This window comes from Myxocyprinus asiaticus, chromosome 29, assembly GCF_019703515.2.
Source record: "Myxocyprinus asiaticus isolate MX2 ecotype Aquarium Trade chromosome 29, UBuf_Myxa_2, whole genome shotgun sequence".
Taxonomy (NCBI): domain Eukaryota; kingdom Metazoa; phylum Chordata; class Actinopteri; order Cypriniformes; family Catostomidae; genus Myxocyprinus; species Myxocyprinus asiaticus.
The window spans coordinates 22,579,168-22,603,416 of record NC_059372.1 but is presented as its reverse complement, the minus strand read 5'-3'; the positions used below and the strand labels follow the sequence as shown (position 1 = coordinate 22,603,416).

Below are 24,249 nucleotides of genomic sequence, written 5' to 3'. Positions count from 1 at the left end.
ATTTGATCACACTTAAATCATGTTAACATGTATAATGTGTACATCTTCCAGCTATACTTTCGAAACAGTGAGTATTTTAATGTTTACAGACTGGCCTCATTCACTTCCATAGTAAGTGGCTTACAGTAAAATAATTTTTTTATTGTTTTTAAATAAACGAAGGACGAGTCTGAATTACTTTTGTGGTAATTAACACTGGGCCACAAATACTTTTGGTTGAGGTTAACTTGTACTGAACCTGGAACATTCCTTTAATTTCCATTTGTCTACTTTGCACACTGGATCAAGATTTCCTGCATATGGAAAACAAATGCATGTATACTCAAAGGCTCTTATGATTATTTTGATTTTTTAAAGCAACCTGAGTGTTTGTGTGCGGCTTCAAAAGAGCAAACATACATTTGTTTTCATTTGTTTAATTCTTTCATATTATTTCTTACATATTTACTCATTTTCCTAATTTTCATTTTATATATTCAATTGTACATATTAATATATTATATACATTTTCTTTTTATATTGTTTCTTGCTCTTGCTATGCATTATGTACTACTGTAAATGGAAAAATATTCAGTTATACAGGAGGGGTCGCTTAGATTGTTCAGCCATTAGATAGAGCCATTTCTAGTTAACCTGTAAATTCGATATTGTGTGCACCCCATTTAGTTTGGCAATCCTATTGTAAATTTAGAATAGTTTTGCTCTTGAATTGGGAGACCTAATTTCTGTGTACCTGTGTTCATTAATATGAACATTCTGAGCCTTAAATGTGAATCTTAATCTTGTATTACTGTATATTCATAGTTGATGACTGTAAGCTTTTAAAGGAACAGTTCACCCCAAAATTAAAATCCTCTCATCTTTTACTCACCCTCATGCCATCTAAGATGTGTATGACTTTCTCTTCTGCAGAACACAAATGAAGATTTTTAGAAGAATATTTCAGCTCTGTAGGTCCAAACAATGCAAGTACTGTAAATGGTGATCAGGCCTTTAAAGCTCCAAAAAACAGACAAAATCAGCATAAAAAAAAATCATCCATTTGACTCCAGTGGTTTAATCAATGTCTTCTGAAGCAATCCACTTGTTTTTGGGTGACAACAGCCCAAATTTAACTCCTTTTTCCCTGTACATCTTGACAGCAGTATCTTTGGTGATCATGATTTCAAGCTTGATTACACCTCCTACAGTGCCATCTAGTGCTCTCCACATGTGTCAAGCTCTAGGAAGTGTAATCGAGCTTGAAATCATGATCGTGCCTACAAACTGCAATGGCAAGATGTACATTGAAAAAGGAGTTATATGTTGGTCTGATCTCATCCAAAACCAACTGGATCACTTCAAAAGACATTGATTAAACCACGAGTTGTTTGGATTACTTTTATGCTGACTTTAACTCCTTTCTGTAGCTTCAAAGGCCTGATCACCATTCACTTGCATTGTGTGCACCAACAGGGCTGAGATATTCTTCTAAAAAATCTTTGTGTTCAGCAGAAGAAAGTAAGTCATACACATCTTATATGGCATGAGGGTGAGTAAATGATTAGAGAATTTTCATTTTTGGGTGAACTTACCATTTAACCCCCTTTCAATATAAGGCCATAGGCAGCAAGTATTAAAAACACAGCTATTATTGTTTATTCATACTTTTCCCATTTACAAAAAAAAGTCTCACTTTACATTATCATCATATTAATATGATATATTTGCAACAATGCACATGCAGCATTTAGTGTATTCGCAACATTAGAGTGTTAGAACATAATTGATTATGTCACTCATTTTAACAGTCAAAACGGCATAAAAAAAAAAAAAAAAAAAAAAAAAAAAACATCTTTCAACCCAACTTGAATTTGCTAATGAACAAATGAATTTCACCATTGTCCAGCAATGTATCATTTAAAAACACTTCTGATTAGAACAAACTTCAACATACCTGAGATGATTCCATTCAGTACAGTATGACAAATATCCACATACTCAAGTTTACTCTCTTTAAAACCCATCTCTACATTCTTAAAAAAAATTCACTTTACAGTATTTCACTGGAAGTGGTATACTCTATCTAATGTACCAGTGAGAGAGAAACAGGAAATTGTTTTCAATACTTCAGCTAAGCATGTAAATGAAAAGAATGACTGGTGTTCTATCAGTTTTTGAAAAGAGATGCATGGAGAATTTAGGGAATTTAGACTATTTAAATTAAAAGAATGCCTGTTTGACTGCATTTTAGTTAAGGCAAAGGCCAAACAAAGAGAAGTATTTCTCTCATTATATGGTTGTTCTATGAATGTGTACGTATTATTAGAAATCATTTTAAAACATACAGAGTAAAAAAAAGAAAAAGAAAAAAAAAAAAACCTTTAACAAAAGTTAAAACAGACACACAAAACTTTGTGCAAATCTGCTTCAAGCAACTCCTACAGTTATGAATTGTTCTGTCCCTAAATGTGCCCTAAAAACTTACGATAACCACCAATGATACATTAGTAGTGCATCATCCCCATTACAGTCTGTGAATACCACCTGTGCCTAATAACATTATGTCAGTCCAATATAACAACAGCTGTTACGTGCTGGTACCGTACATATTACTGATCTTAGTATTTATTGATTTTAGATATCTAAAATAAAGCTAGACCAATTTTCCCTCATCTCTCTCTCTGCATTTTGTGTGTCCATGCGAAGCTGCTATGCAAACTGTTATGCTTTTCAAATAGTGATCATTCTAAAGCAGCCAAAAAGTATCACAGTAAATATAACAATGTAAAAGTGTTCATAAAGCAAGATGTACCTCGGCTTATTGTATAGGCATGTACAGTATCTGTACATTGACAAATTTACACAAGGAGAACAGGTAAGGTAAAAAAAAAAAAAAAACATTTTTTTTTTTTGCCAATTATGTTTACACTCCACATATTCCAAACATGTGATGGAATAGTGTGTTTTTCTTTTTCCTGTTGCACACCTCCACTTGTGACAGCAAAAGCTAACAGGACTCCTTAAATATTTATGCAAGGCAAGTGTAAACAAGGTCATGCCTCATCATTAGTTAAATATCACATGAGCCCACATTGTTCAACATTTCCTCCAATTTAGTATAAATTGGGGGGGGGGGGTGGACCTCCTCTAGAACCACCACTGCTGTAGAGGTCATGGAGTCTGCTCATGGTTTGCTGGAGAGCTGATCTCCCCATCCAGTCCAATCCAATCATGGGCTCAATGTGGTGACTAACAGGTAGTCAGCACCAGGGCTCTCTCTCAGATCGGCCTCTGTGTAGACTGTCACTCCTCTGCCAGGCACTCTTCATCAGCTCCAGTGCCTCCCCGCACCGCTTCTGCACTGACGGGTCTGACACTGGCTTACAAGGTAGGCTCACCTGGAACAAGAAACAAACATACACTCACTGAGCACTTTATTAGGAACACCTGTACACCTACTTATTCATGTAATTATTGAATCAGCAAATCGTGTGGCAGGAGTGCAATGCATAAAATCATGCATATATGGGTCAGGAGCTTCAGTTAAATGTTCACGTCAACCATCAGAATGGAGAAAAAATTTGATCTCAGTGATTTCAACCGTGGCATGATTGTTGGTGCCAGATGGGCTGGTTTGAGTATTTCTGTAACTGCTGATCTCCGCAGATTTCACACAACAGAGTTCAGAATGGAGCCAAAAACAAAAATCTTCCAGTTAGCGGCAGTTCTGCTGAACGGAAACACCTTGTTGATGAGAGAGGACAACGGATAATGGCCAGACTGGCACGAGCTGACAAAGTCTATGGTAACTCAGATAACCACTCAGATAACCATGAGGCGGATGGGCTACAACAGCAGACCATGTCGGGAACTTTATTAGGACCATAGTGATCCAAGTGCTCAGTGAGTGTAGTTTATACAAATGCATTATGAGAATTAAAAGGTGTACACGGTATTTTGTTTTCTTTAATCAAAAGTAATATTCATTTACCTAGTAGTAAAGCAGTTTAAATAAAGTCTAAAACAAATGTACACTCACATCATTTTATAAGACAATGAGTGGTCTAATAAAAGCTGCCTCATGGAGGCCAACATGTTTAGATCACATGACTAGACACATATTAAATCATTTTATCATCTCAATAACCCCCCAATTATCAGACACTTTTTCCTCACAGAATAATTTAATCATAATTGATGGATAATAGCAAATTTCTACAATGGCATCTGTAACTGAAAACTATTTCTTTGGCATAATGCTGCTTCCACATGGATAGGTGTCAGTATAAGTCCAAGATGACTGCCATTTTGGCCAGCACAATATATAAAAAAAAAAAAAATTAAAAAAAAACTGAGTGCACCTTAAGTCCATCAGAAGGGCATCACTACTTTTTGAAAATGCATTTATAACTGTGCAAATAAGAGCAGAGTTATTGTACAGCAAATAAAAGAATGGTGAGCCTACTATGTTAAGTATGAAGCTACAGAAACGGCATTCAGATTTTAAAATTTGCTGGCTTATGAAAAAATTTTCTGTTTTTCTTTACCTGGAAAACAGCAGTCCAAGCTCGATTCAATTCTGCTAATAGCCGATCTCTCTCCTCACATCCACTAAAATATAAAACCCAGGGAGGGAGAAACTGAGCACGATCTTCTGCAAACTCCTACAAAAGACACAAAAGGGGTCAGGAGACAAATAAAAATAAAAAACTGTAATACAAATCAAGCATTTCAGTGATTCAGTGATTCACAAAAGCCTATGTATTGAAAAATCTAGTCTGATTCATAATGACAAGCATGCATTTCCTGAATTGTGAATAACAAATATGAGGAACTCCATAAATGTAACAATTTTATTTGTAAGTTTGAAATTACAAACATCTGTTGACAAGGAAATCTGATACTCTGCAGTCTGCTGAAGGTCTTACAATGACACAGTATTCTTTATCCTCAAGGCAAACAGCTGTGACATCGTTCAGATCAGCTTCTCCTAGAGAACGGAAAAAACTAGTCTGGCAATCCTGGTGACACGTCAGCAACTTCCTGTCTGTGAGCACAAGGCAGCATGGGATACAGGGTGCAGGGGCTACTCCTTGTGGAATAACCTGAGGCATAAAATGTAGAAATGTATAAAAAAATTAATTGTTTAAAGGGATAGTTTATCCAAAAATGACAATTCTGCAGAATGTTAAGACTCGGTCACCATTCACTTTCATTGTATAGGAAAAAATTAAAATTAAAGTGAATGGTGACTGAGGCTAACATTCTGCCTAACATCTCCTTTTATGTTCAACTGAAGAAAAAGTCATACGAGTTTGGAACAACATGAGAGGGTAAATTATTTTGGGTGAACTATTCCTTTAAATGTTCTCAATATCTGGGGAATTGTCATCATTTTGGTTAGGCTATCCTAAGACACACTCTTTTCTGATCAAAATGCAAATGCTGCTGCTTGACAGGAGACAGTGTATCTGGAACTGATGAGGACTAACACATTGTCATGTGGAAGCTCTGAAAGCATTTCATATGCACACGCCCTCATTTTTCTCAGACACCAACTTCTCAAAAAGACATAGTAAAATTGAATGAGAAAAGAGGAAAAAAAAAAAAAAAAATTGTCTTTAGTCATACTTCCAAGAAATGTGATTGGTCAAGAGAATATTAAATCAAGATCTTCAAGGCATCTTGGAAAAAATGGAGTATATGACAGTAATCACCCCTCTGAGTGTGTGCTCACCCCTTTAGAGACAGACTGGCAAAGCAGCTGCATCCAGTCAGCCATTTCCTGTTCATTCTCTGCGCTGAGCTCTAATGGCGGATGTTCCGTCAGAATCACTTGAAATGCGTGTAGCTTCTCAGAGCTGTTTGATCGCCTGCAGCCTCCACAGTGCTCTCCCCTATGACAAAAACACATCATGAAAATATTTTTATGTCATTAGTTTTAAGGAACATACACTTTATAGCTAAAAGTATGTGGACACCTGGACACCACATACTTATTTGAGCATTTAATTTAAAAACCAATGGCAAAAATAGGGAGATCCCGAACAGTTTCTTCTATTCTGGACTTTCCACTATATATCTGACCATGACTTCAGGGATTTTATCCCATTAATGAGTTTAGGCACTGATGTTGTTTGTGCAAGCCAGTCCTGCTTTGGGCCATTATGGAACAGAAAAGGGCCCTCCACAAACTGTTACCATAATATCTGAAGCAAAAATATTTCTAGAATGTGATTGTGTGCATTACAATTCAGATTTGTCTTCACTAGAATTAATAGACCTAGCCAAAATCATTACTTGGAGGGGGTGTTTTGGCCATATCATGTATACAAAGTTGTGTATATTAAGAGTGAAAATGTATGAATTTCTCCTTCATGAATTTTACTAAAAGAAAAATGGTACGACAATTAGAGCTTACCCCATGGTGACAGACATCAAAGGTGTAACATCTGTTCTCTCAGCATACTGATACAGGATGCCTTTGCTGCAAGGTGCACATCTGATTATGATTGAGTACACACAAACAGCTTGTTGAAACACTGTAGAATAGCTTCAAGCTTAAAAGTCGTTTGTACCTGAGCACCAAATAACAACTTTTCCACACTTCCTTTCCCAGATAGGAGCTCCCGGCCCGGTATAACAGAGCACCCTCTTTAGTGCTGCGGGATTCTCTTGAGCCTAACGGAGATGTAGGTGAAGCCACCGAAACATCCATGGGATCCTCCCAGTGAACCAGAGAATACAGACGGATACTAACCTCTGACAACTACACAAACACAGTAAGCACAACATCAGGGGTATCAGCAAACAAATCCCATACATTTGTATTTAATTAACCCTTTAATGCAATACAGTTGACAGATATTTAACCTTGTGAGACCCCACCTACACATGCTTGGATGTTGTATTTTGGATTTGCTATACGCAACGCATAATTTAAATTAATTTAAACCGCCTGATCTTAGTTCAGAAGACTCTGGGCTGTCAGTAAAGGGTTAAAATTTCGATGTACGGAGTCATGTGACAGAATGGAGTTTGTCTTTGGGAGAAACTGCAACAAAACTGGGTTTCTTACCAGATGTAGTTATGTTTTTACACTGAAACCTGTTCGAGTCAAGATTAGTCTCTAGTTTCATGCCATTTTTTTAAATTTTAGTGATTTAAATCGCAAAACGCTACGCTGCTAAAACTAATGTACATTAATGTGTATGTTAGCACATTTTTTCATTAGAAATCCTAGATTTACTGTGCATTTCATATTGAGAATCAATGGGTTCATCCAAAAGCTGAGATGTTGCTTTCAGAGGCTTTATATGGAGTTAGGATGAAAATAAGGTGCATTTTGAACTGAGACCAGTGCAGACATACAGCACACTGAATGAATGAATGAACGAACGTTACATTTATATAGCGCTTTTCTGACACTACACTCAAAGCGCTTTACACAGTGAACAGGGGACTCTCCTCAACCACCACCAGTGTGCAGCATCCACCTGGATGATGCGACGGCAGCCATAGTACGCCAGTAAGCTCACTACACACCATCTATTGGTGGAGAGGAGAGACTGGAGTGATAGAGCTAATTAAAACACTGGAGTTTAAGTCGTTAACCAGATAGGAAAGCTGTTGCTCCCTTGCTCCCTATGCAGCTAAGTGCATACACTCCTAAAATCAGACCAAAAATTAAGTTCCAGGCTGCAGATTATGTTTGGACCACTCACCATGTTCGGCAGACATGGGACAATGGTAATCAGTACATAGATTCAGAATTTATAATGTATAATTTTATTTGTACTTGGTTGGCAGTGATAGGATGATGCTGGCCAGAAATCAGAATTAATGATAATAAATGCTAATTTCTGATGTAAGGTCTGTAACATCTCAAAAACATGAATAACCAACACTCCTGGAAACATAAACAATTTGAACTTTCTATAACTTGGTATTTTCACAATTTTCAAAAAAAAAGTTTTTTGCATGTTTATTAGGTGCTACTAGTTACAAATCAATAAGGGAAAGGTAAAATGCACATAGCAATCACGCTGGGTCTCAGGAGGTTAAAAGCAATTTTTAACCATTCAGGGTGTGATGTTACATTAAAACCACTATGGTGATTGTGTCTGACCTTTCTTTATAATTCTATATGACTATCATTGTGTTTTCTGTCACAGTGGACAGACATTTTTGAAAATAATTGCTTTCTTGATTTTATGCAATAAGAATGGGTTTTTGTGAAACCCCTTTGTGATTTAATAATTTATGCATCAAAGAGTTCATGTATCGTGTACTAATAATTATTCGCTGAGCCCCATTGCCTCATTTATATATCATATCAATATGAAAAAATGAAAAGTGAAACCTTATCTCACTATGTATATATACAGTGGGGTTTAAAAGTCTGAGTTCACATTGGAAATCAGGGATTCAAAATCTTTTAAACCTGGAAATAAAGTTTTAGTATTTTAAATAATTAAAAACAGTGAAACGTTATGACGTGAAAAATTAATAAGAAATACACTTCACTATTACTATTTCTAGGTCACTAATCAAATAATGTAATAATTATTGGCTACGTTTACATGTACCCTAATAATCTGACTGATAGCTCAATTGGAATGAAAAGCGTTCATGTAAACACCTCAATCGAGTTTGATCCGATTGAAAGGGGTGGTATTGATGTAACTTTTTCAGTGTTAAAATACTTTCTTCTATCTCAGCTTAATATGCTTAATTTTCTCAAACTGTAAACACGGTGTCTCTGCGGTGCTATAAAATTTCATGCGTTTGTTTTGACAACCCGCTTAGACCCGTCCCAACAGCGTTACTGAACCAATGGCATGAGTCGCGGGGAGGACAATCTGACTGTTTGAACAACTGCCGGCGAGGGGTTTATTCAGAAAGCTGTTTTGAAATCATTGTTTATTTTTGCAATTCTGTTCGGTGGTGCTAGTGTTGCAGAAATTACATACTTCAGTTTTAAATAATCTGTTAAATAGAAAAAAATATTAGCTAAATAAACCTTTGAATCAACTACTTTTTCAATTGTATTCACAAAAATAAAAGCAGTGGACAGGGCTTTTATGCGTTCCAAATTGATTGAAACTACACTATACTCGCGTAATGGCGACATGAATTATTAAGGGTATGGGGGCTCACACATTTTCTTTCATAAAGCAAAAAGCTGAAATTTTGTTTGCCTTCCACATCTGACAACACTTTTCCACCAAACTTTACTTCATACTCTCACCAGTGATGTCTGGTTAATGGAGGAGGAATGGGCATGAGGCTAAAGCCTAGTGTATACTACATGACTCAAGCTTGTCTCCTTTGACATTTTGAGTTTTGGTCTGTGACGAGAAGCCTCGGATCTCACAACGATTGGTCTTGTGTGTGCACTCCTGCGACAGGCTGAGATTAGTCGCAAAAGCTATGACAGTTTTCAAAACTACTTGATATTTAGACATCTTGTCTTCAAGTGTGCGCACTGTCCTGATGAGTGAAAGATGGACAATGAGCCACAGCCAATTAAATGTAGAGAGAGCACAAAAGGAGGGCAAGGTATTATGAAGAAGACAAAAAATAATAAAAAAAAAAAATAAAACCTCACCCACATCTCCCTACCCACTGTCTATTATTTTCAGCTGTTTTTCTTATGTTTCCTTTTGCAAATAGCAAAATGTTAGCAAGCCGTTCTTTCATATTTGTTGAAAGAGGAGAGCAAGGTTTGGGTAGCAGAAGACAAACATCATCAGAAAATAAAATAAGACATCATTCACATCTCCCTACCCACTGTCTTAATTATTTTCAGCTGATTTTATCATTTTTTTCCTTTGCAAATTTGCACAAATACGCACGGGCGTGAGCCGTTCTTTAATGTTTGTTGAAAAAGGAGAGCAAGGTATTGGGTAGCAAGAGACAAAAATAATAATAAAATAAAACCTCACCCACATCTCTCTACTTGCCGTTTTTATTATTATTATTAGTGCCACTAAGCATGAAATCCAGCGAGAGCTTTTCTTTCATGTTTGTTGTTACTTACAGATTTAAAGGGAAATAAGCGTACGATGTGAAAAGCGAATGCATGAATGTGCACAATAGGGTCACAGATATGAGAAGCACACACATTAGAAGCTCAATTACAGGTACTGCACTAAAATAACTCAGAATTCAAACATCATGTTTGCGAATAATTAAGAGAAACTGTGAGCCGGTTTTTAGCTCCTTCTTTCTCGTCTTTTATTTTTTTGCGCATTATCATTCAGTAAACACAGATGTAATTACTGACGTATGTCCTCATGAAATCAGAGACTTTCTCCTTGAAATCCAAACACAAGTGGTCAAAAAGAGATGACTAGGTGTTATGGTGATGATGTCTCACTTGTACTTTTGTGATCGGATCACCCAATACGCATCTTAGTTCCAGTGTACACATGGCCTCAGTCAGGGACAAACGGTTGTGTAGTTGATCCACTTCAGTCCTGAAAAGTTTGCACTATCACGATGAAAAACAGGACTGCGAGTCGCAGGGCGCCAACTGCAAGTTGTGTAGTGTAAGCTTGGCTTAATATGGTTAAGCCAGACAGGATGTTGGGACATCGTTTCGAATTCTCTTCATTTGCGAAGTAAAATGAGTAACATAAGAAGAAAGCTTTTGTGGCATATTGTTAGATATATCAGCAAAGCAAAAACGGCAATTACCGACTTTGGTGACACGCTCATGGTGGCTTTCTCAGCTTCTTTAGAACGCGAAGACTGACGCTCTTTGCATGCGCAAACGTTTTGTTCGGTACACATGTAATGCATATGTAAACATTTGTATTGGATTACAAAGTTTAGGGTACATTTAAACAGTACTGCAATCGGATTGAATGTTTCAATCAATGTAATTACCATGTTATCTCTTTTGTTCAAAAGGTCAGATTTCCTTGCTTCCAATGAAGCACAGAAGATGGTCTTTGGAACATTCTCAAATCATGCTGGGATAACATGAATCCTCACGTTTTTCACAAACTTGTGGAATGCATGACATCATTGCAGCAAAAGAGGGATATACCCAATATAAGAAATATTATGAAGCATATTCTCATGTGGACATTTAAACCCCACTACATCTCTAAATTGAATAAGCATGTTAAATGCTTTAATTGTAAATGCAAACTGAGATGATCAAAGTGAGGTACTGTCTGCCAGACTCTCATGAATTATTCTTCTCCATTTACCTCACAGTGTGTCTCTTGGCACACAAACTTAGTGAGAGCAAGTTTCTCCATAGTGGCGTCAGTGAGAACGGAGGGGTAGGGAGGCTCCCTGCAGCCGTTTTCCAGGGCTGTCTTCAGCACAGTCAGAAACCAGCTGTACAGTGAAGAACGAACATGAAGAGGTGCTCTTTTCAGAGACATACATAATAATACATCTCAAGAGGATGCACTTCAGTGTAACCTCCTGGCTCAAAATAACCCAGAACTCACTCAGTCAGGGACGAATCTGCTGTGTCCAGAAGGAACTGCCGTCTTCTGTTAGTGCACACTAGAGTGACAGTCTGCTGGTGGAGTCCAACCTAAGGCACAAAAAAAGGACTCAAATATAGTCTATGCAGTCTATAAAATAAGAGTATCACACAGCTCTCTTGAATCTCTGATTCTTATTGATCAATTGCAACATTCATATATTTTTGTTTAATGATTGATCATTTATATATTTGACCGTTGTTCACAGCAACATAATGGTGCTACTTTCATGCCTCCTGTATCACTCTGCAGTCTCTCCCTTTTCATACCACTAAGTTAGAATAGCCAATTGGTGCAGTCATGTGACTTAAAACATTTACTATGTTCGTTCTGTTGCTAGATGGAATGTTTTCTATGTTGTCATTCATTAATGTTCTATTTAGGTGTCATGTATTTATTGAGGTGTTTGTTCATCTACTCACAGATATGTAGTCCAGCTCATTGTAAGACACGGCCTCCTCAACACAGTAAGGCTTCTCTGCTGCCCCTGAAATCAATGGTACACATCAGCAAAAACAGATACAAATAAATAAGTGCTTTTGAAGGTGTCTTTCACAATCTCTTGCTCTTCTACTGTATTTCAGGAAGGTTTGCTTACCTTTTCGCAAAAGGTAAATGTAGCAGTCTGTCAAAAGCAGATAAAGGGGCTGCAAATCTCCTTCCATGTGGCCTGTACTCATCCTCAACATCTAAAATATGGTGTACAAATTGAGACCAATCACTAAGAAAGCACAAATTTGCAAAACATTTGCACTATTTGCAAATATACTTGAATTTGAAATTCACTACAAATATAACATTTCGAGCAGAATGTTTCTAGTTATTCTTCTTAAAATCTTCGGTTGCTGTTCTGCAGTAGAAAGAAAGTCATACATATCTGGGATGGCATGAGAGTAAATGATGATATAATTTAGAAACTAACGTAAATTGTGACCAACACTGTAGAAACACAAAAGTCTCCACAGATGTTAAATCAAAAGAGTTTTTAGTCACCTTAATGAGTTGTTCTTCATTCTCCCTGAAAACGTGAATCATGAGCAGCAGTAGGTGATTATTATCCACCCTGAACAAACAAAAAAATAAATAAAAATAACTTACTATGCAACATACTCTAAAATAGATTCATTTTAATGACACTGGGTTATTATTACAGCTATTCTGAGGCTGTGATGTCATTCACTGAAAGATAATCACAATTTATTGTCTCACTTAAACTCTGCAGCATGGGAGCTCTGTATCGCACTGTCTTTATCTTCCTCCTGCTCCTTTTCTGTTTTACTCTGATCCTCCACAGTCGTCGACTCTATGGGGATGGAGGAATCCTGTCCTGCGGCTGGTGTCTCTGTTTCTCTCTCATCTTCATGGCCAGCAGGAACATCCTTCGGCTCGCCATTCCCTGCAGAGTCATGGTGGCCACCACACGAGACAGCAGGGTCTGGACTCTGGGATGTAAAGCAGTAGAAGTCTGCAGGTGGCAGGGGGGCCTGCAGGAAGCTGGGGCTTGGCTGAGAGTCTGGGTCTGGGGGTTCACCGCCCGAGTCCTCTCGAAAGGGCCGCTGGTGGAGGGGTCCCATGGCAGAGCTGGTACCGTCATGATTAGTGCAAGCTCCGCCCACTCCAACTCCCTCCACCTCTTCACCTTCACGTCGCTCCCAGCTCTCTCCATCCAGAGAGCCGTTCAATCTGTCCATGACATCACGGAGGGGTTGGCCCACACTGTCCATAGAGGTGTCTGTCATCTCAGGGAGCCTCAGCCCAGCCTCAGGGTCTTCATCCTCTCCTTCCTCTCTCCCATTCTTTAGAGAGTTTGTCCCAGGACAGGCTGGCTCCTCCAGAGGAACCCAGCTGTCCACATTAATGTTATCCACAACAATGTCCCTCTCAACTACAATCTGTAGGCATTCCTCAGTGTCAGGCCTGTCAAGAGAGATGAGATTCTGCTCACTGCTTACAGAGTCTGTCGATCCCCTCCCACGTCGTTTTTTACCAGGTCTTCTGCGCCTTGCCATCCTGGTGTAGCAAAAGAAGTGTAACACCAAGAAATCTTCATTCAATCCTATCTACCTTATGTCAAACTGATTTCAGCATAAGATAAATATCCAAATAACCAGGGCTGCATTTCCCAAAAGTATCGTAAGCCTAAGGGTACTTTCACACTTGGTTCGATTGCTTGGAACGAACCCGAGGTTTTTCCCCCCCCCCTCCCGCTGCCCCCATTGGTCTTTGTTCAAACCATATTATTTGGGTCTGAACTGCAGTCTAATTACATCATCAACATGAGTACAAGCAGCAGCTGTTTACCACTGTAACTAGGTAACAACTCGAGAAGATGTCACTGTATTAAGTATTAAAGTTTGTCTCTTTGGATTTACCATGAAAACTTGCTATGCACAGAAAAACAATCGAGTTTGTCTCCCGCAGATGCATTGAATGTGCAATGATGTGATGAATATTAGCGTTTGTCTCCTGCAAGCCTGTGGATACATTGCAAGAGATGTGAAGAATGGGAGCTGCTCTCTGAAGGCGGTGTATTTGGACATAAGCAGGTAGGAGAAATGCATTATACCACAATAATTGCGATCACGCGCCTGCAAAGACGCAAATTATATGTCATCACAAGCGGTTCACTTCCGTGATTTGGTATGATTGTGTTCATATCAACAGCGAACCGTACTGGAGTTCACATGAACCGTACCCCAGACCACCTTTTCAAATGGACCCAGGTGCGGTTCGCGGGTGTGCACCAGAGTTCGAACTTTGACGTGTTATTGTGAAAGCAGATTGTAGAAACCATAGGCGCCAATGGTCTCTACCATCAACTTAAGCTTGCGATGCTTTTGGGAAATGCAGCCCAGATAAAACAAACATAAGCTGAATTTAAAGGTGACATTTGTAATATTTTCGCCACTGTGGCACTGGAAACAATTGTGAAACTGATCATTTCCAAACAGATTTCACCAAACATCCCTTCCACCATGTCCCCTGTATGCCATTGTTTGGATAAGGAGGTACTCCTGCCCAAAACTAATGACACTGGTTGAGTCAGAAGTTGACCTGTTAGACTGCTTAAACAAACAGAGCAATGTTTTGAAAGTGTTACAGAGCTACATTGTTTACACTCTTTAGTACAGGGGTGCTTACACTTCTTTGGCATGAGATCTGCTTTCTCATAATACCATTACAGTAATATCTACCATGCAGGCAGTGCAGTCACAATACCAAAAGTTCAGTAGTCGGAACCTAGCAGTGAAATTTGAGAATTATCAATACCAAAACTAATACCAACTAATTTGAAAACATTGTTTTCAAGTAATTATTCAAGACAAGATGTCAGTAATAAAACAAGAAACAAAGAAATAAATTCAGAAAACCAGAAAGTTAATGTTGTTTGATTAATATTAACGGCATAGACAGGTCTATCAGGCTGCATTTACACTGCAAGTCCTAATGCACAAATCCGATATTTTGATACAAATCCGCTTTTTTGTCCTGATGTTTACCGGTACTGTAGACATAACTGATTGTGCCTATTAATACCTCGCCAAGTCAGGCATTTTGAAGTGTATTTGATCATCACACAGGCACTTATCAGCATTACCGTGAGCGCTCTCACAGCGCACACACACACACACACACACACACACACACACACACACACAGAGAAAGAAGCCATCTGTCCGTCAGACAATACGTGGGGCAAATTTCCAAATTTCCTGGTTGGTTGGAGAAACTATAACCCAACCCTAACCCTACTCTTAAACCTAACCCTATCCAATCAGAGCTTTCCTCAGTAAAATGAATTAGTCTTCCCCTGCTATACTACGTTTCGGAAATGTGTGCGCGGGGGAGCCGAAACAAGGAGATTCTCATTATTTGTGTGGTTTCTCTTTCTACATTTTTTCACTTTTGACCTGTTTACGAGATTGACTAGTGGTTGTCTTACAATCGACTAATGAGCACACAGTTATAAGTAAGCCGTTCATAAGATGATTTCCCACATTGTAAACACTGTGATTCTAGAGGCATTGCTCAGTGGCACTATCATAACTTTGCTTTGTTTAAATATCCTGACCAGCCCAATATGGCAAAACTGACATTGAACCAATGGTGCGAGTTTGGATTGGGACTACTAGTTTATTTGACCAATGGCAGACATGGGAGTGTTCAGCAGACCTGTTTGAAACAGTCATTATGTTTCAATTCCATTTGGTGATACTAGTGACACAGAAATGGCACACTTCTCATTTAAACCAAAAGTGTGTAATTTACCATTTCTAAATCCTACACAGTTAGCTCTAATGTTTAAGACACACCTAATGACCTCCAGCTCAGTGCTGGCATTCTCAGGGTCTTCTTCTGTTGCAAAAAAATGACGGCTAGCCATGTGGACTGGAGTGACGTCAGTTGAAGTGTTAGTGTCCGAGTCCTCATTGAAGGGATTGTGTCGAAGTGGAGGGCTTCGTGAAAGAGAAGTGGTCCTGATGGTCCTTATCACCACACAGTCACTGACAACAGTCTGAGGGTCTGAACCTGAGGAACGAGGCCCACTGACTGGATCAGTCAAGTCTCCTTCTGTCAGAAAGAGGGAGAGAGAAAGAAAACCATCTAAAAAAACAAAAAAAAAAAACAAATGTACGACAGGCAGAATTGGGAGCTCAAAACATTAAGTGTACAACAACAGCTTTACTGTCCAAGTGATAGCAGGTCTAAGACCACAGGAGGGATAAACTGTTATGGAATCTTAACAGACATACAACAATCATAAGTTGCTTTGAAACACTGGTTCAACAGCTTCTTCCTTCTCATTTATTAAAGGGATAGTTCACCCAAAATGATTTTTACTCATCCTCATTCAATTTCAGATGTGTATGACTTTCTTCTGCTAAACACAAAGACTTTTAGAAGAATATCTCCACTCTGTAGGTCCATACATGCAAGTGAATGGTGGACAGAACTTGGAAGCTCCAACAATCACAAATGCAGCATAAAAGTAATCCATAAGACTTCAGTGGTTTTATCCATATCTTTAGAAGCGATATGCTGGGTGTGTGTGAGAAACAGATCAATATTTAAGTCCTTAATCTCCACTTTCACATTCTGAAAGTGAAAAAGTGGAGATTTCTGGTTAAAAAAAAAAAAAAAAAAAAGAAAAGAAAAAACAAATATTTATCTGTTCCTCAACCAAACCAATCATATCACTTCTGAAGATATGGATTTAACCACTGAAATCTTACAAATTCCTTTTATGTGGACTTTGATTTCTGGAGCTTAAATGGTCTGGTCACCATTATGGACCTACAGAGCTGAAATATTCTTCTAAAAATCTTTGTGTTTAGCAGAAGAAAGTCATACATCTGGGATGGCATGAGGGTGAGTAAATGATGAGAGTATTTTTATTTTGGGGTGAACAATCCCTTTAATCTAAAAACTAGGACTATCAATAAAAATAAACCTATAAATATATAAATAAGCCAATAAATGTTCCTTTCAAAATGTAGTTGCTTTCAATTTTAATGCATTTGGTTCATCATAAAGATTGTTCGCTCAAATTTAAATTCTCTCAATTTACTCACCGTCGTGCCATCCCAGATGTGTGACTTACTTACTTCTGCAGAAATTTTTCACAAAGATTTTTAGAAGAATATCTAAGCTCTGTAGGTCCATACAATGTAAGTGAATGGTGACCAGAACTCCAAAAGCTCCAAAAAGCACATTAAGTCAGCATAAAAGTAATCCATAAGACTCCAGTGGTTCAATAAATGTCTTCAGAAGTGATCCAGTTGGTTTGAGTGAGAACCGACCAAATTATATACCTACTTTTTCACTGTACACCTTGTCATTGCAGTCTCCAGGAATGATCATGATTTCAAGCTCGATTACACTTCCTAGTGCTTGACACATGCGCAGATCGCTAGATGGTGTCGCAGGAAGTGTATTTGACCTTTAAATCATGATCAAAAAGGAGACTGCTGCCAAGATACCCAAATCCAACTGGATCACTTCAGAAGACATTGATTTAATCACTAGAGTCTTATGGATTACTTTTATGCTGATTTCATCTTTTTGGAGTTCTGGTGACATTCACTTGCATTTTATGGACCTACAGAGCTAAGATATTCTTCTAAAAATATTTGTGTTCAGCAGAAAAAAGAAATGAGAATTTTTTTTTTTTTTTTTTTGGGGTGAACTAACCCTTTAAGAAAAACATTTAATTTATTACACATTTAATTCATCTCAAATCAACTCTGGCAGCCATTCAACAAAAAAAAAAAAAATATCACATGCACAAATAAATCATTTAAACCAGCTGTATTTGGGGAATATTTAAAACACTGATAGTTCATCATCATAGTTAGCATTGCAAAATTATTAAGTAAGAGCAATATTTTGCTATTGCTGGTTAAAACCAGGCAGCCAACATGCAGACCAGCTGCCACATGGACACAGGTGCAATGGCAGGAAATGTAAGCTGACAACAAACAGTGAGTTTCAGCTGCATCAGGCACTATTGTAGGTTTTAGTATCATCCCATTGAAACCCTGCAGCAGCAGAGGTCTGGGCTCTGTTTAGTCTAATAGTCATCAATACATTTAGGATGAAAGAGAGTAATCTGTGCAAAACCAACATCTATGAACTCCACATCACAAGCAGAGGAGCATATAATAAGTTCTGTGCATGAAACAAACCACCCAGATGAATGGACATGTGTGATGCTGGTTAGTGGGTTTGGAAGGATAGAGGAGGTGGAGTGGAAATGTTAAGATTGGGGAGGGGGGAAATAACCATGTCCCACCTTCCCAGTCTGCACTTGGCAATGACTGCAACACAGGGAAGATGTCACCAAAATCATAATCTAAAAAGGGAGAAATAAGACTTGTCATTAGAAAGAAAAGAATGATGAAGAGAATGAGAGGTAAAAAGAAAAAAAACAGGAAGAGATAAATATTAAATGTGAAACTTGGCACATGAGGAACAAAGTAAAAGCTGACAACCGAAAGAGACATTGTGACATAATGGTGTCACTGTATGAAATGAAAGCATTTATGTATGACCATACAGATCTACTGAAATGTTTAACACTCACTGCCCTCATCTTAACTTCAACAGTTATTATTGCCATTCTGGTGCAGACTAACAAATAATATCAACTAAGTTAAATATGCCAGTTTGTAAAAGAAAAGGGGAAAGCAAAATATAATATCAAAACGTGAGAAAGAAAAGGCGGGATTACAATACCCAACTTTAACAGTGGTTTTAGCACCATTTTGCTGTCGGTGCTTATCAGCTCCTGTCTCTAAATTTTGAGCCAGTTGGAGCTGACAATATTTACAGAATATTGACTAGTATATGCAGTGCGGGTACAGACTGCAATTTCTTTCCCACAGACCATGATTCCATCTAGTTAGAGTATATCAAACATGTTTGATATTTTAAAACTGACTATAGAGAAAATCTAGTAGTGTATGATTCTCCACGACTCAAATCTGAAGTCATACAGTGACCAGCCAATTGAAAATAGAGAATGCAGGGCCACTAAGCTGATGTAGCAGCAACAACAATGGCAGCCATCTCCTGTATATCGATGTTTGTCTACATCAGATTTTCAGAATGGGAAGGAGTACCTTTCCACGCGAGTTTGCAGTGTTCAGATCAATTAGAGAGTTGGGCAGTGTGTGATCCTCAGTCGTTTAGTGTGTAATGCCCAATTTTTTCCATAGCCGTGTACATACTGTAGTCTTTAAGTGTGTTACCTAGTATTTTTATAATCTCTTCAGATTTTAAAAGTCAAGTAGAGTAATCCATCCTTAAAGAAACAGTTCACCCAAAAACTTGAAGTATCTCATAATTTTACTCACCCTCATGCCATCCTAGATGTGTACGACTTTTCTTTCTTCTGCTGAACACAAAGATTTTTTAGAAGAATATTTCAGCTCTGCAGGTCTATATAATACAACTGAATGATGACCAAAATTTAAAAGCTCCAAGAAGCACATAAAGGCCGCATAAAAGTAATCAATAAGACTAAAAGTAATTTAATCAATGTCTTCGGAAAAGATCGGTTTAGGTGAGAACAGACCAAAATGTAACTCATTTTTTACTGGACATCTTGCATTGCAGTCTCTAGGCAAGATCATGATTTCAAGCTCGATTACACATCCTAGTGCTGTATGACCATATAGAGCTACTGAAATGTTTAACACTCACTGTCCTCATCTTAACTTCAACAGTTATTATTGCCATTCTGGTGCAGACTAACAAATAATATCAACTAAGTTAAATATGCCAGTTTGTAAAAGAAAAGGGGAAAGCAAAATATAATATCAAAAAGTGAGAAAGAAAAGGCGGGATTACAATACCCGACTTTAACAATGGTTTTAGCCCCATTTTGCCATCGGTGCTTATCAGCTCCAGTCTCTAAATTTTGAGCCAGTCGTAGTTGACAATATTTACAGAAGTCTGAGGGTGCGCAGAGCACTAGAAGGTGTAATCGAGACATGGATTAAACCACCATAGTCTTATGTGTTACCTTTATGCGACCTTTATGTGCTATTTTGGAACATGAAAATGTTGGTCACTATTCACTTGCATTGTATGGGCCTACAGAGCTGAGATATTCTTCAAAAATCTTTGTTTGTGTTCAACAAAAGAAAGAAAGGCATACACATCTCAGATGGCATGAGGGCAAGTAAATGTTGAAAGAATTTTCATTTTTTGGGTGAACTATTCCTTTAAGACATCGAAGTTGAAATAGAGATAGATAGAGAGGGAGAGGAAGAGAGAGAGAGAGAGATACATAGAGAATTGAATCCGAGCAGCTTACCTTCACTGGATGGGGCAATGGCGCTGTCGTCCCACTCAAGGTTAGTGGAGGTAAGAGATGTGAAAGAGTGCAGAGACAGATTATCAGAGCTTGGCAACCTCTCCTCAAAATCCAACAGATTCTGAGGTTTGTAGTATTCTGGCATGTAAGGAGCAACATCCAGGTATGGCACATCCTGTCACCAATTTAAAAAAAAAAAAAAAAAAACTGAAAGATTGGACTGTTGAAATGTTCATTTTTCCAAAGAATTCCAATTTACACCAAACTCCTTTTTAAACTTGAAGCTGTCATAAAATGTGTCAAATCAAAAGTTCTGTATAAGGTACTACAAGTCTAGGAAATATAGTGGAGCAGCCAATGTAATTTCAGGACAAATCAGTGAGCAGTCATACCAGCTCGAGGTCAAACCGAATAAATTCCAGCCCAGAGACAAGCGTAAGAAACAGAGTGAGATGGTTGTGACTGCAAACCAATGCATTCCTGTGAAGGTGGAAACAACTTTCACAAACAGCATAATAACCAGATGAGAGCTTAAAGGAATAGTTCACCCAAAAATGAAAATTTCTCATCATTTACTCACCCTCATGCCATCTCAGATGTGCATGACTTTCTTCTGCTGAACACAGAAGAAGATTTTTAGAAGAATATTTCAGCTCTGTAGGTTCATACAATGCAAGTGAATAGTGACCAGACCTTTCAAGCTCAAAAAAAATCACATAAAGGCAGCATTACAGTAATCCATAAGACTTCAGTTGTTAAATCTATGACTTTAGAAGCGATATGATAGGTGTGGGTGAGAATAGAAGTCCTTTTTTTCTATAAATCTATACTTTCACTTACACATTCTAAAAAGTGATAGTAAAAAAAAAAAAAAAAAAAAAAGGACTTAAATATTGATCTGTTTCTTACCCAATACGATTGCGTCGCGTCAGAAAACATTTAACCACTGAAGTCTGAAGGATTACTTTTATGCTGCCTTTATGTGATTTTTGGAGCTTGAAAGTTCTGGTCACCATTCAATTGCATTATAAGGATCTACAGAGCTGAAATATTCTTCTGAAAATCATTTTTGTTTAGATATGTATGACTTTCTTCTGCTGAGATGGCATGAGGATGAGTAAATAATGACAGAACTTTCATTTTTGGGTGAACTATCCCTTTAAAGGAAGCATTTCCTAATCTAGAAACGTAGCGTCACCACAGTAGTACCCAGTATAAGAATCAAAGATTTCTCACTTGTAATAGTATTTCTGTAGCAGCACTTTATTCTCTTGAAAAAGTCTGAGGTAGCTTTCTAAAGAACTTTCACTGAGTGCCAAGTAGAGCCAGGCACGACCTGTGAAACCACAATAAACAGTAACAGTCATATTTAACTGTATGTGACAAAGACCAGAAATATTTTTGCAACCAATATTTTACAATATTTATTTTAGACAAAATTGTCTACACAAACCCATTTTCAGTAAATATATTTAAAACAGTAATAAAGTGCATTATAGGTTTGGTCTTACTTCTGCCAAGATTGGTAGCTATGTGCTGAAGCTCATCAATCTGTCGGATGGCCTCTCGCCGTGTGAAGTGTAACACAAGGACCCAGTAACCTGATGAGATGTCCTGCAGCCTTCAAGGCACACAGAAAAAAAAAAAAGAGAAGATCAATAAGCATTTCAAATTTGTACATAAATTTTAACTTTGAAAAATAGGTCTCTGTTGCAGTTTGTCTTACCCATAGAGCAGAGCATGATCAAGGTGTTCACACAACCGCTGAAGAACCCGGTCGTGATTCCTGATGGCTGGAGTCTCATCCTCACAGGCTGCAAAGTAACTCTGCAACTGTAGGTTAAAATGTTAAACATGGTTAAGGAAGATTACTAGCACTTGAATGCAATAGTTTAACATGAATTTAAAAAGGTTGTTCAGTCTGTTAAATTCTTATTGTGCATACAGCCTTGACATTCCAAGCAGTCTTTTTCCATTCTGGATGAACAACCTAATCAGGATGTGAAATGTATTTAAAAGAATTCACTGTTCAGTGATTCTCTGATGTGATCATGTGAAAGCAGAACTTTATGGGGTTCTCATCACAAACCCATGAGAACATACTAAAGCTTTGCACCTGATAGGCCAAAATCTGGATGACTAAACCTAAAGGTGCAGGTTGTGCAACCCACTGATATTCTGTACAATGTAGACGGGAATGCAAAACTTGGGCTAATAGATCAATAAAGAACAAACACATTAGCACAAACAGCAAAAATACACTAAGACAGATCAAAAAGCACAACAAGAAAGCCATCCAGAAACAGAATGACTTAGGATGGCTTCACAAAATAGGTAGCAACAGCCCTTGTTTACAGGGGCATTATGTCACCAAGCTAACACTAGCTAAACACTGTCAGTGATGCACATGCTGTAAACAGTGTTTACTTCACTCAAACCCAGAATGACTTTATCCCTCATGTACTGTACTAATAAACACAGGTAATAACTACGCGGCGAGTACACACTACAGACTCAAATAGTGTGTACTGACAGCAAGCTACCCAAGCTGGTCTTCATTAAACACTGATTCAAGCGGAAACACTCAATGTTTTTCTCAAGACGTGAAGCTGTTTGTCTTCAGCAAGCCACTGAAGGGAGGCCCAACTATTTTGAAAGCGTAAACCGCATTAACCCCAAACAAACCTTCAAATTATACACCCCAGCGAGTCGGAACACATCACAGAATCATGTATAGAGGTTTCTTACCTTCTTGACGGAGAGAGAGATATTTTCAAGGATCCTGTCTTTGACTTTGAGTTGATCCATGTCTGGCTGTGCTCTCTCTGCAGATGTCAGCTGATGCGCGCTCCCGACCCGCGGGCATATTCACAGCCCACTATTAGAAATACACATCGTCAACTAACACAAAAGATTTAGACCATCTAAAAATAATTTACAACAATAGACCTTTTTCACAGACGGTGATGACACGTTTCCGCCTTATTTTTCAGCGTAAATCTATCAAACTTTTTTATATTATACATTTTTAAATATTGAGTGTAAATTTATAACATTATGTTTTGTGTTATATCACCCTGGAATTAGTTTAAAAAATAATAATTACCACAGCTGCGAGGGGGTTTCGATTACAGCTGCGGAGATAGTGACAGTAAAAATGTTTTGTCTTAAATCAATCGCTCTCTATTTTATTTCCTATTCTGGAAAGTCATTCAAACGTAAGTATTTTTTTCTTTTGGTAAGTGAAAATAATATTTGCTGTGATCTCTCATTCACCGCTGTTGACGTTTACCCTGCAATGTGAAAAAGGTCTACAGCTGCCTTAAGTTAAAAAAAATAATAAATAATAAAAAATAAAAAAAGAAAGAAAAAAAATAGCACTTAAGCTTTTGTTTCTTTCCTGATGTAACCTGTTTTGGGCAATTAAATTCGAATGTTAGCTTAGGCGGCTAACTGTTTAATTCGCAAAAAATGCTGAAAATATACTGTGCTGCAATGGTATTGGTTTATACTCGGTTTAGTATAGCCTACACACATTTTTGTTTTTTGCGGTGGACAAAGCACGAATATAAAGCTGGTTATTAAATTACCTATTCACTAAAGTTTCTCTTCGCGCCCTATTTCTTATACTGAACGCTATACACAACATCTGTCAAAAGCAGTAACAAAAATCTAACGTAACAGGAAAACGAACAAATCCTCCTTCGTCGACACTTTTTCTTCTTGGAATGCAGATTATATTTCGAGTCAGAGATCGTTTAGCAGAGACGGACCAATGGTATTGGAAATTGGAACATTCCAATAGATGTCGCAAAGGAAGTCCCGCCCTTACAGGTAATAGAGCGCAACAGCCAATCACTCGCATCATGCTTGAGGGGAAGTAGTTTCTTCCTCCTTCATAATAAAAGCACTAATTTTATATTTGCTAAAAGTGCT

At 37.9% G+C, this 24,249-nt stretch overlaps 1 protein-coding gene across 8 annotated transcripts; it reads right to left on the bottom strand.

Annotated features, from left to right (window-relative positions):
- Positions 1–1,628: 1,628 nt before the first annotated feature.
- On the bottom strand, positions 1,629–24,088 carry plekhm2 (pleckstrin homology domain containing, family M (with RUN domain) member 2). Of its 8 annotated transcripts, none has more exons than XM_051662036.1 (21): positions 23,904–24,088; positions 23,062–23,191; positions 22,040–22,146; positions 21,825–21,934; positions 21,550–21,649; positions 20,706–20,793; positions 20,314–20,488; positions 18,286–18,345; positions 15,806–16,064; positions 12,702–13,502; positions 12,486–12,555; positions 12,091–12,181; positions 11,915–11,979; positions 11,454–11,542; positions 11,205–11,337; positions 6,561–6,751; positions 6,404–6,484; positions 5,720–5,879; positions 4,911–5,087; positions 4,530–4,646; positions 1,629–3,380 (listed from the first exon to the last, which is right to left on the bottom strand). In XM_051662036.1, exons 2-21 carry the CDS (start codon positions 23,119–23,121, stop codon positions 3,243–3,245), a joined length of 3,072 nt encoding a protein of 1,023 aa, XP_051517996.1. In that variant the 5' UTR covers positions 23,122–23,191; positions 23,904–24,088; the 3' UTR covers positions 1,629–3,242. The 8 variants fall into 8 exon arrangements, with proteins under 8 accessions (XP_051517996.1, XP_051517999.1, XP_051518000.1 ...); XM_051662039.1 differs by having other exon boundaries at positions 15,806–16,061; XM_051662040.1 differs by having other exon boundaries at positions 6,404–6,469; positions 23,904–24,087.
- Positions 24,089–24,249: the final 161 nt, after the last annotated feature.